This window comes from Phascolarctos cinereus, unplaced genomic scaffold (assembly GCF_003287225.1).
Source record: "Phascolarctos cinereus isolate Bilbo 61053 unplaced genomic scaffold, phaCin_HiC Scaffold_7;HRSCAF=346, whole genome shotgun sequence".
Lineage (NCBI taxonomy): Eukaryota > Metazoa > Chordata > Mammalia > Diprotodontia > Phascolarctidae > Phascolarctos > Phascolarctos cinereus.
This window is the reverse complement of record NW_027556180.1, coordinates 74,130,239-74,147,343: the sequence shown is the minus strand read 5'-3', so window position 1 is coordinate 74,147,343 and position 17,105 is coordinate 74,130,239. Positions and strand designations below refer to the sequence as shown.

Below are 17,105 nucleotides of genomic sequence, written 5' to 3'. Positions count from 1 at the left end.
AGTCACTCTCCATTTCAATCTATCCTCCACACAGTTGCCACACACACACACACACACACACACACACACACACACACACACACACACACGAACTAAAGGATCAAATTTAAACTCCATTGTTTGGCATTTAAATCTCTTTACAATCTGGACTATTTTCCCAATATTATCGGAATTATTCCAATATTATTATACATTACTGTCCTCAACAAACTGTACAGTCTAGCCATGCTGCTCCTCTTGTTCCACTCTCCACCTCACCTCCATGTATTTGCACTCACTATCCCTCCTGCTTCAAAAGCATTCCCTCCCCTCACCTTCTCTTCTTGAAAGCCCTCTTTTCTTCCGAGATTCAACTCAAATGTTCTCTTATTAATGAAGTTTCTCTTGGTCACTCCCACCCCTACTCCCAGGGCACTATCTCCCAAAGCTGCTAGGACCAAGTATTCATTTTACATCTATTCTACTTATAGTCACCAGTGCACATATTGGCTCCCCGTTAGAATGTAAGCCCCCTAGGGGCAAAAATTTATTCCACTTTTGTATGTCTATTTCCAGCACTTAGCACAGCACCTGGCACATAGCAAGCCTGTAATAAAGGCTTGATAATTGATTGATCAAAGAGGGAAGTCATAAGAAGGTTAACTGGTGATGGGGAATGGTTGTATGTATGTGGGTGGGGTACAGTAAATGCTTTACCAGAGAAGAAGGACATGAATTCTTGGGCCAAGAGTAGGACACTTAGCTTGTCTAGAATCAGGACATAAAGGGGCTCTACGGGAAACAAGATTGGGGCAAATGCCCTGGGACATAATTTTGTAGGGAAGAGATAGAACAGAATGGAAGATACTGGCCTTTTCCCATGGCTCTGTTTCTTTTAGTTTCTAGTCTCTACCATTCTTCTATGTGCCTATCTTTCTAAGATTTTTTTCTTTTTATTACGAATTTAATCTTCAAATACAAACAATTCAATGCACAAAGAACAAAATAGAGTATTGTATATGAATCGAAGAAATTCTGTAACATATAGTGTTTTCAAAATTCTGCATCTTTCCCAAATCCATCACAATTTTTTTTAATCTGGACTTGTGATTTCACCAGTGTCAAGGACCACCCCCCCACCTTGTGAAAACTTTTGCCACCAAAGTAGATCAATCAGCGATTTTTCTGTAACTTATAGTCTTAGAAAACTGCCAGGGTCATATAGCTACTATATTTCAGGGTCAGGATTTGAAATCATATCTTCCTGAAACCATGTTAGTTCTAATAATAATAATTTCTATAGCACTTTAGGTTTATATAGCATTTTACAGATATTATCATATGTGATCCTCACAAGTCTATGAAGTATTTACTATCATCTCCATTTTACTAATGAGAAAACTGGAACTGAGAAAGGTTAAATAATTAGCTAAGGATCACACAGCTAATAAGAAAATGATGCAGCAATTGTACTTGGATGTTCATTATTCCAAGGTCTCTTACCCTATCCACCATGCTCTGTCTATCCCTCCCACATACATAACAGTTTGTCCTGAGCTGAAATATAAATATACATCTAAGTGTGTGTATTCAAATTCTCAATAGCATGCTAAAGTCTTAGCACAAATAATTCTCCCTTCCATCAACTGACCCTCATTCTAGAATATCACCAACCTAAATTATGCCAAATGCGGGCTGTGAAGGGTTACCATGGTGACAACTATTGTCATTTATGGAATGTATTTGTTGAGTCCAGCTTCCTTGCAATACTTCCCTTACAATGGGTCCCCACATCTTAATAAGGGACATGCAATTTTAAGTGTCATTTGTTCAGACGTGTAGATGGAACTTTTGTTGCCTAGAAATCTGTGATGAATGACAGGTCAAAGGGTATGAAAGGAAAAGCTGCCAAACTGATGAAAAAGTATGACAAAAGAAATAAAGCTCTTGCTATAGATCTTAATGACTTTTATAATCCCGGTTTATTTGTTTCGATTTTCAAAAAATTCCTCCTGGTCTGGGCTACATGAAATCTTCATCACAGTCAAGGTCAGCACATTCACTTCATGCACATTTAAAATTTAGGAAGGCAATGAAATGTGATAATTACTTTGTTGTGATGCTATTATCACATCTGGAATTGTTAGTGGCTCTGCAACTAAAGGGGGGAAAAGGTCTTTAATTCTCAGGCTATAATTCATACTATAGTGAGGGAATTGTAAGTGAGAACATTATAATGAATTGTATCCCACCACATTGTTCTGGAGCACCACCTGCCAGTTGAATAAGATAACAGCAAATACTTCAGTTGTGAGTAAGATTTTTACCTGTTTCTCTAAAAGTAAGCTACTCTTTTAATTATAAAACATTTTGGGGAACATTTTCCCCAGAAGGAAATTCAACCAGTCTTCTTGAATTGTTCCAAACTGTCAAAAAAAAAAAAAAAAGGATTGCAATGTTATTTTCTTAGTCTGTACTCTAATTTGTCTTACCTAAAAATATCAGTCTTGGCAAAAGCAGTTAGTCCTTGATTGAATTAGTGGTTATTTTCCTGCCCCTAAGTAATATCTTACCAAAAAGTGATAAAGTTTCTAGGGTGCTTCAGCTTTAACCAAATAGTGGCTACTCTTTGCATATCTCTGTAATTAAAAATTTTCATAATTTTTGTCTAGTTCTATAAAATTTCTAAATGAATATGCAAAAAAAAATAATAGGGGGACTTTTTTAGGTTTTTGTTGAGTATTTTTATTATAAACCTTGGATAGATGGGTCCAGGCTACAGAATTTTTCACTAAAATATTTCTAGTCATACATTATGCTAGCTGTTTTCTATCCTGAAAAGTTTAAATGCCTATAAAATGTAACATAAAAAAGTTATTACATGAATTTGATTAAAAACCATTTTCTCATGAAGGCACTTTAAAAAACAATAAGGATTAAAGGGCCTAGAATTCGTGAGTCCCAGGTAAACATAAATCTTCATAACACAACTGTCTCTTCCTAAACACAATTTCTTTTAGCCAGACTATAAAAACTGAATATGAAAAAGAAGTGATTTAATCAACCTGAGTCCCACACACTGGGGCAATTCATTCCCCACCTCCCACCAAAAAAAAACAAAAAAAAACCAAAACACCCTCTCCAAAAAAAAATCAGCCTCGTGTGTTGCTCATACAAAGTTGATATATACAGCTCTTCAATATGAATCTTTTTGTTCACCAGCTGTTAACAAATGCGGGACACATGCAATTTAAATATAAACTAATGAGTCCAACTAATGATAATCTTCCTGGTTAATGTTTTTAATGATATCACTAATATCACTTTATTTGTCTGAATTACAATACTGACGTATTTGGTTACAAGTACTCATTTTGCAAAGTAATCATAAATGGAGTATTCCACATGAAGAAATTATACTCCAGTATAAAGCAGAAATACTTCCAATAAGTAGGACTTGAAAAATAAATAAATGATAACAGCTAACATTTACATAATGTTTTACAAATATTAACTCATTTTGTAAGGTAGGTGCTATTATTATCATCATCCCCATTTTACAGATAAAGAAACTGAGGCAGGAAATGTTTAAGTGATTTGCCCAGGGTCACAGAGCTAGAAACAACAACAGCTAACATTTATATCGTGCTTGTTAATTGCCAGACACTGTATAAATGCTATAATAATAACAATAATAATATATTATTATTATATGTTTACTATGCACCAGGCACTGTGTTAAGTGCTTTACAATTATCTTCTCATTTGATTCTCACAATAATCCTAGGGTCTAGGTGCTATCATTTATCCTCATTTTACATAGGGTGAAGAAACTGAGGTAAGCAGAAGTTAAATGATTTGCCCAAGGTCCCATAGCCAATATCCAAGGCAGAATTTGAGACAGGTCTTCCTGACTCCACATCTAGCATTCTATACACCACAATAACTAGGTGCCTAATAATAAATATTGGGCCAGAGACTGCCAAGTGAATAAATTTGCTTTTCTATATAAAAATTGGATATGTTTGGAAACTATTTTGTTTTGGGGATACAATGATTTATAAAATGAATTTGAAAGGTCCTGAACACTTAAAAGTAAGTTGTCTAAATTTCTCCGAATTACTTAAAGGTCAGAATTTTCATCAAAAAATGTATTAATACAGTCACTAATGAACATTAAAACTATCCCAATTCCCTACTAAAATGATGTTTTCCCACAACTTAAAAGCCATAATTGTAATGACGAGGGTTGACCTTTATATGCCATAAATCATCACATACATTGAGAATAAGTGGTATTGGTGAGAGGTGGCATGGAAGAATAGATACAGTGTTTTGTTTGGAGTCAGAAAGACCCAAGTTCATATTCCATTTCTGACACTTACTGAGTGATCAGGGACAAATTATTTTCCCTCTCTGAGACTGAGTTTCCACATCTGTAAAATGGCGATAGCATCCTTAAGCATTTACCTCACAGGGTTGCTACATGAGTGAAATGAGAATGCACATAAAGTCTTTCTGCAAATTTGAAAGTGCTATGTACAGGTTAATTATTACTCCTATTTTACAGATGAGAAAACTGAGGCTCCAAGAGATTAAGGGGCTTCCCTAAGGTCAGAGGGATAATAAGTGGCAGATTCAGGACTCAAACCCAGATTTTGTCACCCCAAATTCAGTTATCTTTCCAATTCTCCACAATTGCCTCAATCAATAGCCATTTACCAGAGAAAATATATTTATATAATCTACTTGAAAAGGAATGCAAGGGGAAAAAAGCCTCTCCAAATATTCTTCAGAGGCTGTAGACTCTATAATCTGAGCAAAATCTGCTTCTGCTAAAGTTTAATGTATGTTAAACCCTGTTGCACCTATGCAAATGAACATGAAGTCATGATCTCTAACTTAAAGAAGCAGATATTCAATAAAATAAAGAATAAAAGGACATTAATATCTTTTATGATTTGGCTTGTTTTGTTTTTCAATAGTTGTTATTTTAGAGGGGCAGAGGGCTGGCCTAGTTATGTTAAGTCATTATCTATTACCTGTACTTTGACAAGTCTACTGCTTTCCTATAGACCAGTCTAAGATGAGCAAATACCTGGGTCCTTAAACTATATGTTCCATGATAGATTACTGATGACTATAACAGGGGGAAACAGAACTTAAAATTAGTAATTTAACAGGAAGGCTTCCTGAAGATTAAGTAGTACAAAGCTTCATGGTTTATTATCAGTCATAGGAGAAAGCCTAGAGTTTGGAAAGCCGGGTGAAGCAATAGTCCCACCACAACTAATCAGAAATCAGGCAAGGTATTTGATGATTAAATGGAAAAAGAAAAAAGGGGCAGAAATAAAAAGAGATTTGGGACAACTTATAGGTAGGAAGAATGAAAACCCCAAGGCAGAGCCGAGGTTTTATGAAAGAAAGGTGAAGTACCAAAGAGAAATTGGTGAGCAAGAAATCAAGACGGTGATGAAGTGTTACATATTCTCAGTCAGAGGAAAAAGGCGGAAGCAGACCGTGCTTTTCCTTGGGATCAAGTATTTTGACTCATTTTACTAACTATAAGACTGTAATAGCTTTCAAATCATAGTTATCTACAGGTTACACCCACAAATCACTAAGTTGTTCAATCTTAAATGCCGTTTCTACCAGTTTAAAGTTTTCTTTTTCAATGTAGGTCTTCGTATGGGGAGGGGGGAGAAAGAGAATTCTTCCACTCAATCATCATAAATTTGAAGAGATGAAAGGGATTTTCCCCAACCTGGATCACTTAAAAGTAGGTAAAACACATCTGCTACATGGCAAAGGGGTTAAAATGCTGAGCCTGGAGTCAGGAAGAACTTGGACAAGTCTCTTAACTTCTATCTGCCTCAGTTTCCTCAAGTATAAAACAGGGTTAATAATATAATTTACCACATAAGGTTGTTAGAAGGATCCACTGATGTCTGTAATGTGCTTAGCACAGTGACTGGCACATAGTAGACACTATATAAATACTTATTTCCTTCTTTTTCCCTTTCCTGCTACCCTTGTGAGCCACTCTGGCATTCATGATCATATCTGTCATATATTATCACAGTCTTCCAGGAGAGAAATATAATATTAAACACAAACTAAAGTTCTTTGATAACTTCAATTGCCTCTCATTGGTGCAAACAGAACTAGCCTTCCTCAAGTCAAAGCTCTTAAAAAATCAGCCATGATACCAGACATCTTGTGCTTGCTAATTATCTTTTCAGAACAGCTAGGTGGCACAGTGGATAGAATGCAGGATCTGGAATCAGGAAGACTCATCTTCCTGAGTTCAAATCTAGCCTCAGACACTTATTAGAAGTATGACCCTGGGCAAGTCACTTAACCCTATTTGCCTCAATTTTCTCAACTGTAAAATGAGCTAGAGAAGGAAATGGCAAATAACTCCAATATCTTTGCCAAAAATAAATAAAATGAATGAATGAATGAGTGAATGAATGAATAAATAAATAAAGGGGATCATGAAGACTTGGATAGGACTGAAACAACCAAACAACAATTATCTTTCTAATAGAAAGAGCACTGTATTTGGAATTAGGGGATCAGAGTTCAGATCTTGGATCCACTACTTATCCATTTTGGCTTTGTGCAGGTCACCCTCTGGGCCTCAGTTCTCTCATCTGCAAAATGAATGCCTATATAATGCCTAAAATTCCTCATCTGTACCTCCCCTCAATCCCCAGGAAATGAAAGGGTTGGACCAGTTAAGTCACATGGTCCCTTCCAACTCTACATATATGAACCTATTGAAATAACATTGCTTTTACATATAAGTAGACTCTACTGGAACATTGTGGATTACCGGTTTAAAATATTACATATCACCAAAAGAACAGTTTGATGAATTTCAACAATATGTATTATGTTATTTAGCTTTGGAGCAATTGAAGCAATTTTAAGCATCTTTTTTTTTAATCCATGTCTAACTTCACTGTTCATCTTACCAATGATAAATAAAATACTTATTTTATAGAAAGATATTTTATATGGCCTATAAGAACTACGAGAAAGCTGTTAAACTGTGACAGCCTGAAACTTCATGTGTAAATTACAAAGAGGGACTGAGTCAGCTTGTAGGAATAAAATAACATGGATCAGATCTCAATTTGCTAAACAAAATTAGCTGCATGCCTTTCTGTTTGTCTTATCTATTTCTCTAGCTCATGGTGTGCTAATTCAGGCCACAAGCATTACAGTAAGTACAGAAAGAGTAATAACTGTGACTTTCACCAAGCCATTGCATGAAATGTCTTGTCCTGTAACTTGCCTGCAAAGCTCTTGTTTTGAGGGTACGGTTTTTATCCCTTACAATTTTTTGTCCACTAAAGAATTACATCTGGATACCAGTCACTTCAGTTTGCTATTTAATTCTGAGTACATTTTTAGAGGTTTCTCTATTTCACTAGGGACAAATTTAGGGCTGCTAAATTTGAAGTGAGCACCAACCGGGAAATTATTACCTATTTTGCTGATATTTTTACACATAAAAATGTGACTTGAAATCATGTTCCCTTTTTTGCCTTTAAATCATTGTAAATCATAAATATCACAAATGTTCTGTGTTCTCTGATTACTGGATTTCAGATACATTGTTTCATTACTTATAGCAAGTATATTTTTTTGGAGTCAAAACATTCACATTCTGAGAGTAAAAAGTCCAAGACAAACTTACAGTCTGTGTCAAATACAAAGGATAAAGACGAGTCAGGAATATATCATATTTCATAGAATGACTGGATTTAGGACTGGCTATAAGGTGTACTTTGGTATAATAGAAAGAATAGTAGCTCTGTATTCAGAAGAACTAGGTTCAAATGATGCTTGTTACTTGTATGGCCCTGGGCAAGTCACTTAACTCCCCTCAGTTTCCTCCTGTGTAAAATGAAACAATTGGACTAGAACTCAAAGGTACTTGCTAGTTCTAATTTTATGATCCCATAATTCCTTTGAAATCACCTAATCCAAATGTCACTCTATATATACGATGTCGCAAGATGGCACAACAGGTAGAGAGCTGGACATAGACTGAAAACGAACTAAGTCAAAATTTAACTCCACACGCTCACTAGCTATATAACCCTGGGTCAATCACTTAACTGGTCTGTCTCAATTTCCTCAACTATAAATGGGGGCAGCAATAGCACTTACCTCCCAGGGTTGTTGTAAGGATCAAAAGAGATAAAATTTGTAAAGCACCTAGCGCAGTACCTGGCACACAGTAGGTGCTTGATAAATATTTGTTTCCTTCTTTGTGGATGAAAAAACTAGGGCCTAAAGAAGGTGAACTGGCTTGCTCAGATTCCCAGAGTTGGCAGAAATTGCAAACCAAGGATTCGAACTCAATCTCCACCCAACCCCAGATGCATCACCCCACCCCATCCCCATACATACAGTACATTCTTTCCACTGGTACAACACTGCAGAGAAAATGGCCTTGATACTATATGCTTTTGTGCGAGAAAACCAGCAAGATCATTAATTTTGATTACATTTAACCATTATAGAATACATTACTTTTTTTTTAACAGTTATATTATTATAATTTTGATGTCAGCATACAAATGTGTATCCTATGCTGTGTGATAGTGAGAAAGCCATGCCCAATATCAGTCACTGAAAGATATGGAAAATAGAAGCAGGTTGTCTTACAAAAGGTTTTTACTATATTTACAATTTTTCCTCTCTACAACTCGCTCTTTCAGAGAAGAAATAAAGGATAGAACTCACAAAATAGACCTTTGCATAATAGCATTCCACATTCATAGTAACAATTGGAAGGAAAAAAAAAAGTTACAGCGTTGCTTCTTGAAATTTCACCGTGACCTTAAAACTCTGAGTCAGAACAAATCCAGAATATAAGGGTGATCTGGTTCAGGTTTCTTCGATAAATAGGCAGTAGAAAAGAAAGCCTCTAGGGAATAAAACCTGAAGGAGAAAAAGGCAATGTAACAAACAGGTGGAGGGTTGCTTAGTGTTAGACACCACAGAGAAGCTTCTTCACATGGCCATGAGCCCCTAAGAATGAACAAAGATGAAGTGAGCCTGGGGCAGAGAGGACTAAGGCCATGAACATCTTTTTCATACAAGTTGTTTTTTTTTTTAATACCACATTGGGGCAGGAAAAAGGGAGAAGTGAGTCACTACCACTGGGTTTAGCAGCAACACAAACTTTGTGTGTGTGTGTAGAAAACATTGCTCTTTTGAGTCAGTAGTGTCAGCTAACAAGGTCAGGGAAAGCTGAATAGAGATTCATCTGTTCTCCATGTCACCAAACTCTGATTTCTTGATCTACAAAAACAATTCCTGATCTCTGCTTTCTTCTCAAGGAGACTGAGAAGAGAAGGACCTATGAAGCCTTAAAGTAATCCCAGAAAGAAGAGCTAGGTACTCACGTGGGAGTCTAGCCTTAATACATTCCTCACTGGGAATTGGTAGGTACTCTCCTAAACTGTTAACTATCCTGGCTCACTAGATGAAGATATAACTAGCATCTTAAATGAGATGACATAGTTTCTAGAAGTGTCTTAATTTACCCCATAAGAAAATTTACAAACTGACAGATGCCCATCAGAGACAAAACACTGTTATTTCACCAATAATCAGAAATGTATTGTAAATCATCAAATGACACCTAAAGAGATGTCAATTATCCAGTCAGATGTTACATAAAAGCTGATTTTATGGGATTCTTTTTAGATGGAGGACCCTTCATCACTCATAAAATTTGGCAAGATTTAGAAATCCCTGCAAAACATGTACTGTTGTACTCTTACATCCTCGAGGGTGAAAACATTCAGGTTTTATAAACTTAATTTATAAATTACACCATATAAACTGGTATACAAAGGACTGGCATCAATCACCCTTTGAAAGTTTCAATCGTTTATATGGCTATAACTGGTTAGGCAAAATCATTGACCATTCTCAAATCCTAACTTTCCTAAGTTTTTCCCTTCCTATAATCCAGGTTAACTTGACCTTTCTCTGAATCCCTATAATGATTATGTATCCTCTTTTATTAGTCTCTAATTATTACATCTAAGTAAACACATTTTACCAATGAGACTATTATGAAAGGCTTTGTACTTCTCCCGTTTCCCTGTATGTATCTGGCACAAGTGAAAAGTTATCTTCAAAAATATGGCTTTTTTTAAACAACTGCCATCTTTGATTAAAAAAAACAAAACAGTCCTAACATTTAAACCCATACACCTTTGACAGAGCTCATCTCTAACACAAGGTTCCCTATATTAATATTAGTATATTAGGTTATCAATTGTCTTTCATTTTAAAGTAAGAACTTCTCTGATTATCTGGAAACATTTCAGAATCATTTCAGAATCAGTTTTGAAGGAAATACTATGAAATGGATAAGCAGAAAATGCATTTTGTCACAGGTGCCAAGACTTAAAGAGATGAAATAGTTTGCTCAAAGTAGTAAGAAGTGAGCAAAGGAATTTACTCTAAAATGTTGAAATTCTGACTTAAACCAGTTGGCCATGTCCTACATCGAACTGTGCCACAAAATGAGAAACCATAATTTCCTTCAAATTGTGAGCAATAGCTGCAGTTTCAAAGAATATTGATCTTTTTTCTATTAAAAAAAATCCAAGGGCAGGAGGGAATTATTTTTAATTACAAACTGAGAGCTCCAGTCAATTGCTATATTAGTGAATGCCATGAATAAAAGTTTCATTGCAGCTCTCTAATATATACATAGATATAAGATATTTCAGAAAGTAAGCATTAAATAACAGAATCAGCAGTGAGGTAGCATAAGTGGGTTTCTTTGAGGCTATCTGATAAAACCTGAAGAAAAGTCAGTGAGAAAGCCCTCTTCTGCATAATATGCTGAGCAGATCAGTATGAGAGATAATGGGGGGAAATACTTGATATAATTAATTCTGCACAACTGTAGGCTTGAAACAATGTAGGCTAATTTTATTGTGAATATTAGCAGTTCTGCTTTACAGCATCTCTCAAAACAGTAAGATCAGTGACCAACAGTTTTCAGATAATTAGCTGGTAGAGAAAGTTTCTATGAGTTTCCATGACATAGAACATTATTTTTGATGATATGTCTCAGCTCAATTTCAGGTACTTAGAAATTTCACAGACACATCAAAAAAGGGATTAGAAAATGGAAATAAAATAAAAAAGGATCCTATTTCTTCTGAATCTACACTTGACTTTTTCCCAATCACCGACTCCAAATGATGAAAAAGATACCACTTTGTGAGTATTGTATGCACGGTGCACTCAAATCCAGTTTATGACACACTGTGGTCATCTCACAAAGGCAACCAATACTGAAATAAAAATTCTCAAACCTCAGAAACATTTAAAATTAAGATAGCTTTTTCTGCCCCTTGCACTTTTAGAGAGTGCATTATTACACTTCCTTTTCTTTTCTTTCATTTTTTTTGTTTTGGCCAAGGAAATAAGAAGGCTAGGGATTTCCTTAAGGAAACATTTGGCCTTGGAGTCAGTGCTTCAGAGATGTGCAAGTGACCCTGGATCGATGCCTTTTTATTTTCTTTCAGGAATAAATCTGGGCAATGGAATGGCTTTGAGATTGTCCAGTCAACCAGCCATATCAGATCTATCAGAAAGGAAGAATGGAAAGTGACTTTGAGGGCTCCAGCAGTGGCAAAGTAGAAGGTTGTTAGGAAAAACCTGAGGAAAGAATGTACTTTGAAGGAGGAAAAGAATTCAGTTGTAGCTATACTTCCATGTGTAAATTAAATTATTAAAAAACATATAAAGGGATACTAAAGAGTAATGGAGGGACAGAATGTATACAACAGATGATAAATAGTATTTCTATTAAAAATGAGAGAGTGAATGAAGAATGTTTAAACCTACTTTATGAATGAAATGTGAACATTATCAAACAATAACAATAACCAGAATTCTAAGATAGCAAATATAGACATTGTATTCAAATAAAATGGTTAGAAATGTTCATTAAGTAAATAGGTTATTATAATTTTAAATTAAGCTATATTTTAGGATTCCAAACAAAATAAATGTGTATAAATAAGTGACTCCATATTCTACAAACTTTGATTTTCAACTGACATTTAGAAGAAAAGATATTTATATATTGCATATATATATGCATGTGTGTATGTATGTATGCATGTATGCACATGCATACATACATACACTTCTATCTGGGAAAATATATGTTAGGAGTCATATTATAAGTCCAAAAGCCATCCACTTCATCATCAGAACAGTGAATAACAACATTTTTCACTAAAATTGCCACTGTATATTAAAAATTAATCTATAAGATTTGCAAAGAGGGAATACAAAGAGGTGCCTTTGTCATAAACACACATCGGAAAGAACTAGATAAATAATGCCTTTTGAAAGTATATTTTCAAATTTCTTTTATCTTACCCAACCTAAGTGTAATGAAAACTTCTTCTGCTTAACGTAAAAGCTACCAAAGCTTATGAGATGTCAATATTATCAAAACACTTCAAAAATGAAGGAAACATTATAGGATAAAATTTCTAGAGACCTACAACAGAACTAAGTCGAACACCAGGTCCTAGAAAGTAGGGAAATCCCCCTTGAATTTATTCGTTATCATCTTTCAAGCTACCTAGACACTCCAGGGCAAGTATCATCTATTTTCTTTCAATATAACTGAGGCAGCATTTTCGTTTTCCTCAAAGGAAAAATGCAGGTAAATTTTGGAATTGTCTTCATGGGTGGTGTAAGATTTATTCTTGAAATGTAAATGGCCCTGTAATGTAATGTTTCAGGAGTAGTGAGAGAGTGACAAAGGAACAGAAATACTGAGGAATTATCTGTTTACAACTTAGATTTTCTTTTTTTCCACTACAATAACAACAACAAAAAAATCTTACTCAGTTACAGTTATCTAATGGGGGAAATGTTTTCAAGATCTGTATACCGATCAAAAAAGAGCAATATTTCTATTCCATTCACATAGACCAGTAAATAAGGTGCATTCCTTCTGCTTCTTAAGAAATTAGCATTTCAAAAATATGCCACTTTCCCCTGAACTCCAAGCGTGTCTAATAATGCGAGAAGCAGATTGTCTTCCCTCGTTTCCTTAATTTGTTTCATCTAAAAGCAATTCACTCAACATCTTGTCGCCCTCTGGCAGCTTAGTTTACTTATCCGCACTTAATTTCTCATTTGGACCAAAACAAACTCCTTCAAACTGCTACTGACTGCTAACCGGGATTGGTTGGGGGTTGGGGGTGGGACAGCTGAATATGTATATACTTGGGCAGACACACACACACACACACACACACACACATACACGCTGATTAGACAATAACTAGGTTATGTAATGGTACACTAAGATCAGCTGAACTTTTCCCCCCAGGTCTGGAAAAAAAAACCAAACCAAACCAAAACAACAACCACCACCAGCATCCAAGGGCAGTAGCGGTTTCATCCGGATCACCTTTAGTATTCACGTTGCAATTAAGAGGGATACACGGAACAGCTTTCCTTTGTCCCGCTCTTTCATCTAGATCACTTTGTGTTTTTAACAAGTGGGTCTCTTGCCTTTGTATCACCAGAATTTCAAGTGCATAGTCGCAGCCCGAATAACAATGGGACGCAAAGCCTCACACTCCAGTAAGGGCTCACTTTGGGTTATGACAATTCGCCAAAGGCAGGGAAGCAGAGAAGGGGGGTGAGGCGGGGGACTGGGGGTGGGGGGGGGGAGAAGTGGTGTGCACTGCGATGAGGAAGAGGACAGCTGCAGAACTAATTTGGATTACATTCCTTACAGAAATTCTGAAAAGAGCTTTGAGGAATAGCTCAACCCCTGAGCCGCACACTTAATACCAAATTGCTGTAGACTCAGAGGCGGTCCCTATGGCTGAGACTGAACCAGACAAACCCCCACTAGGTTGCCTCATAGAAATTCCAATCAGCTAAGCATATATGTCAGCCTCAAACTGCTTTTGAATGGGTCAACCTGCATAATCAACTCATTGAGGAAAATATGGAGAGGATCGTGGCACGAAAACGAAGGGGAAGTGGTCAGGAGCTGCCTTGAAAGCTACAAGCCCTGTTGGGGTGATTCAGGCGGTGACCTACGTGCAGGAATGGGCAGTAATAGATATTGCATTTAAATAGCAAAGACCAGGAATTCTAGGGTCATTTTTAAAGCCCCAGTGATGATAACTTCGTGTTTACTTGAAGAAGAGGGAAGAAGAAGGCGGGAGAGGAGAGGGAGAAGAGGAAGCTGGCGTAGATAGTAGAAAAACTAAGCGGCGCCCTTTTCTCCTTAAGGTCACAAGGACACCGTAGGCGTCCCTAAAGCATTCTCCTTAACCCCCTCCCCCTTCTTCCCACCCCTGAGGCTTTATCTTGTCAGCCAGACTCCCACGCTACATCAAGTATCTCTGGTGTGATCACTTGCTGCCAGATCAGGAAACAGCACCGGCTGTCCAAATGGCACCCCCTGGCCATCTCAGACATCGCTCTTCCCCTTTTGGCTCTACTCAGTCCTCCGATCATCCATCTCCCTTCCCATTCCTATCATCTGGGAAACTCAAGTGTCAGAAACTTTTAGCTCACTCGCACGACACGTCCTGTCAAAGACCCTGCCACTAAGCTTTTCTCCGACCCCTCCTCCATTTCTGTTCAGTTACATTCGTGCGCCCTGCTACCTGAGGCTAAGCAGTCCAGCGAACAGCTAGCGCGCAGTGGTGCCCGCTTCGCCTCGGATTAAAGAGGATCAAGTGATGGGCGAGCTATCCGGCCAGCCCCAGTGCTAACCGCGAAGTTTGAGGGACCCCGGCCAATAGTAGACATTAGCAGGAGGAACTCTGATGGGAGTCTAACCCCACAGAGTGTGGCTGTTATTCTCACGAATAAAGTTTGCCAAGCCCTTTAACTGCTAGACTCGCTACCAGGCACCCCTCGACCCTATCAGACGCTGTAAAGGAAAGGAGATCTCAATAGATTGTGAGTTTTAGAACAGCTTCTAGTCAAAACAGGGACATGATTGATGTTAAGGTCTGCAAAGGATGCTTTTCTGGTAGCAGCTGTACGGTGGGACTGTATCCGGACTACGCCTGAAATCTTGTCTATGTCAACACTCTGGTGACTTGTGTCAGAGCCCTATTCCTGCTTCTCTCCCCCACGCAGGTACAAAAGCGCACACGAGGCGCTTTGGAATCAAAAGGCCAGCGATCTCCACCGAGGGAGCAAGGCAATGTATGCCATTCTGATCCTTTTTCCTTTTCGTGCCCCGGAATAGCCAAAAATCCTAATTACTCTGTTTCTTTTCTTCTGGGGGCACGGGGAGACAGGAGAGGTGGAAAAAGAATTGTCTGCGGGGATTGGGATTTTCCGTGTGCGTGTTCTATGTCTTAGACAAGCAGGCTAAAAGAACTGAGCCCTCTGCTAACCCACTGAGCGAAAAAGAAGAGGGGGAGGCAGAGGAGAAAGGGGTTACAACAGTGATTTCCACGCACGCACTAGAAGGAGGGGAAAAAACCCAAGCAAGTTGGAGGTGGAAATAAGAAGGGCAGTGATACAGGGGGCGGCGATGAAATAAATTCAGATCCGTTTCTTCTAGCCTGGAAACGTTCTATCAATAGAGGCGGGAAGTGGGAGGGAAGGGAGACCACAAACACAAATCATCCAGACAGCAGCAGGTTCCACAGCTGGAGAGAGAGCGATAGAGAAGGAGGGACTGCGACCCACCTGACTGAGAAGCTCCGGGCTGGAGGGTCCAGGCTACCACGAGAAGGCTCACACAGACCCACAGTCTTGAAGCCAGCTTCATTTTTCGGAAGTCTTAAATCCTTTGCCGACAATTACATGTCCAAATCGCATATCCCCTTATTGTATCGCTCAGATGGATGTGGATGGGCGCGAATGGGTATCGAGAAGAGAGAAAGAAAGGTGCACAGTGTATGTGAGTGAGTGTGTGTGTATATGCGCGCCGGCTATTCCAGAAATGGAGGTGAATGAGGGTGCGCGTGTGTGTGTCAGCGCTGTTCCCAGTCCCAGTTGAGGTTCAGCTGAGAGTAGATTTCCCTCTGTGATCGTTCTCTGTTTCTCACTCACTCCTTCGGGTTGGTCAACAATAACAAGAGAGAGGGGGAAAAAAAAGTTGCTTGCACGAAGGTGGTAGATTTCCTGCTTTCTGCTCTTTTTGTGCTCCCTGCACCTCCGGTGTGAGTCGGGGGAGGCTAGAGGGGAGCCTCTGGCGTCTCCCACGATTCCTGCTCTCCTCTGCTCACCCTCACTCCGGGCTTCTCAGACTTGTCCAGCGGCTGTAGGAGTTAAAGCCTCCGAGCGTCAATTCCAGCGCTCCCCCTTCTCTGGCAGCGGCAGCGGCCGCAGCGGTAACAGCAGCTTGGAGAAATTAACAAGACTCAAAAAAAAAAAAATGGAAGCGGGATTGAGGCGAGGGGCGGGAGTATGGGGGGGGGGTTGTTGCGAGAAAGAAAAACCCTCCACGGAACCAGGGACTGAGAGACAGACACAGCCTGGCGGCTTAAACCCCGCCTCTACTCTGACCCGGCTAGCCACACCCCTTCTCCCATTCCACCTCCCCCTCCCTAAATCTAAAACCTCATTGGCTCAGCCACTCCCCAAAATCCTGAGCCTCCAGAGTTGGGAGAACACCTGTCAGGAGAATGAAAGGGGTGGCGTGGGCGGGGGAGGGGAGCTGGTCTTAAAGGGCTAGTGCCAACTGTGAAGTTAAGACACTCCTCTTCCCGCCCCCAATCCCCCAGCCAGAGTCCCAGGACAGCTGGCAGGCAGTGCTGGGCAGTGTGCCCAGAGGGTGTGCTTAGATGGGGAAAAGGCCTTGGTTGCCCTCATGGTGGTCGACAGGGAGAGAGCCTTGCCTCCCCCTCTTCCCCAGAAAGAGAAGCAAGGTCAAAGCTCAAAAGCAGACTGCAAAAGGGGATTCTCAGAAAAAAAAAAAATGAATAAAATAAAAAAACACAAGTCTTGTCTTTCCTTCTTTTCTCAACCTCACTACCCTCAAAATAAATAATAATAATAATAATAATAATAATAATAATTCAAGGCTAGCACACACAGCCCTCTTTCCAGAGAGGTGA

At 38.7% G+C, this 17,105-nt stretch overlaps 1 protein-coding gene across 1 annotated transcript in view; it reads right to left on the bottom strand.

The window, feature by feature from the left end:
- Positions 1 to 16,502, bottom strand: part of ERBB4 (erb-b2 receptor tyrosine kinase 4) — a 1,374,278-nt gene extending 1,357,776 nt beyond the window's left edge. Inside the window, 1 exon segment of the mRNA XM_021008671.2 lies at positions 15,733 to 16,502. Coding sequence (XP_020864330.1) covers positions 15,733 to 15,814 — 82 coding nt within the window. The 5' untranslated portion in view covers positions 15,815 to 16,502.
- Between the last annotated feature and the right edge of the window lie 603 nt (positions 16,503 to 17,105).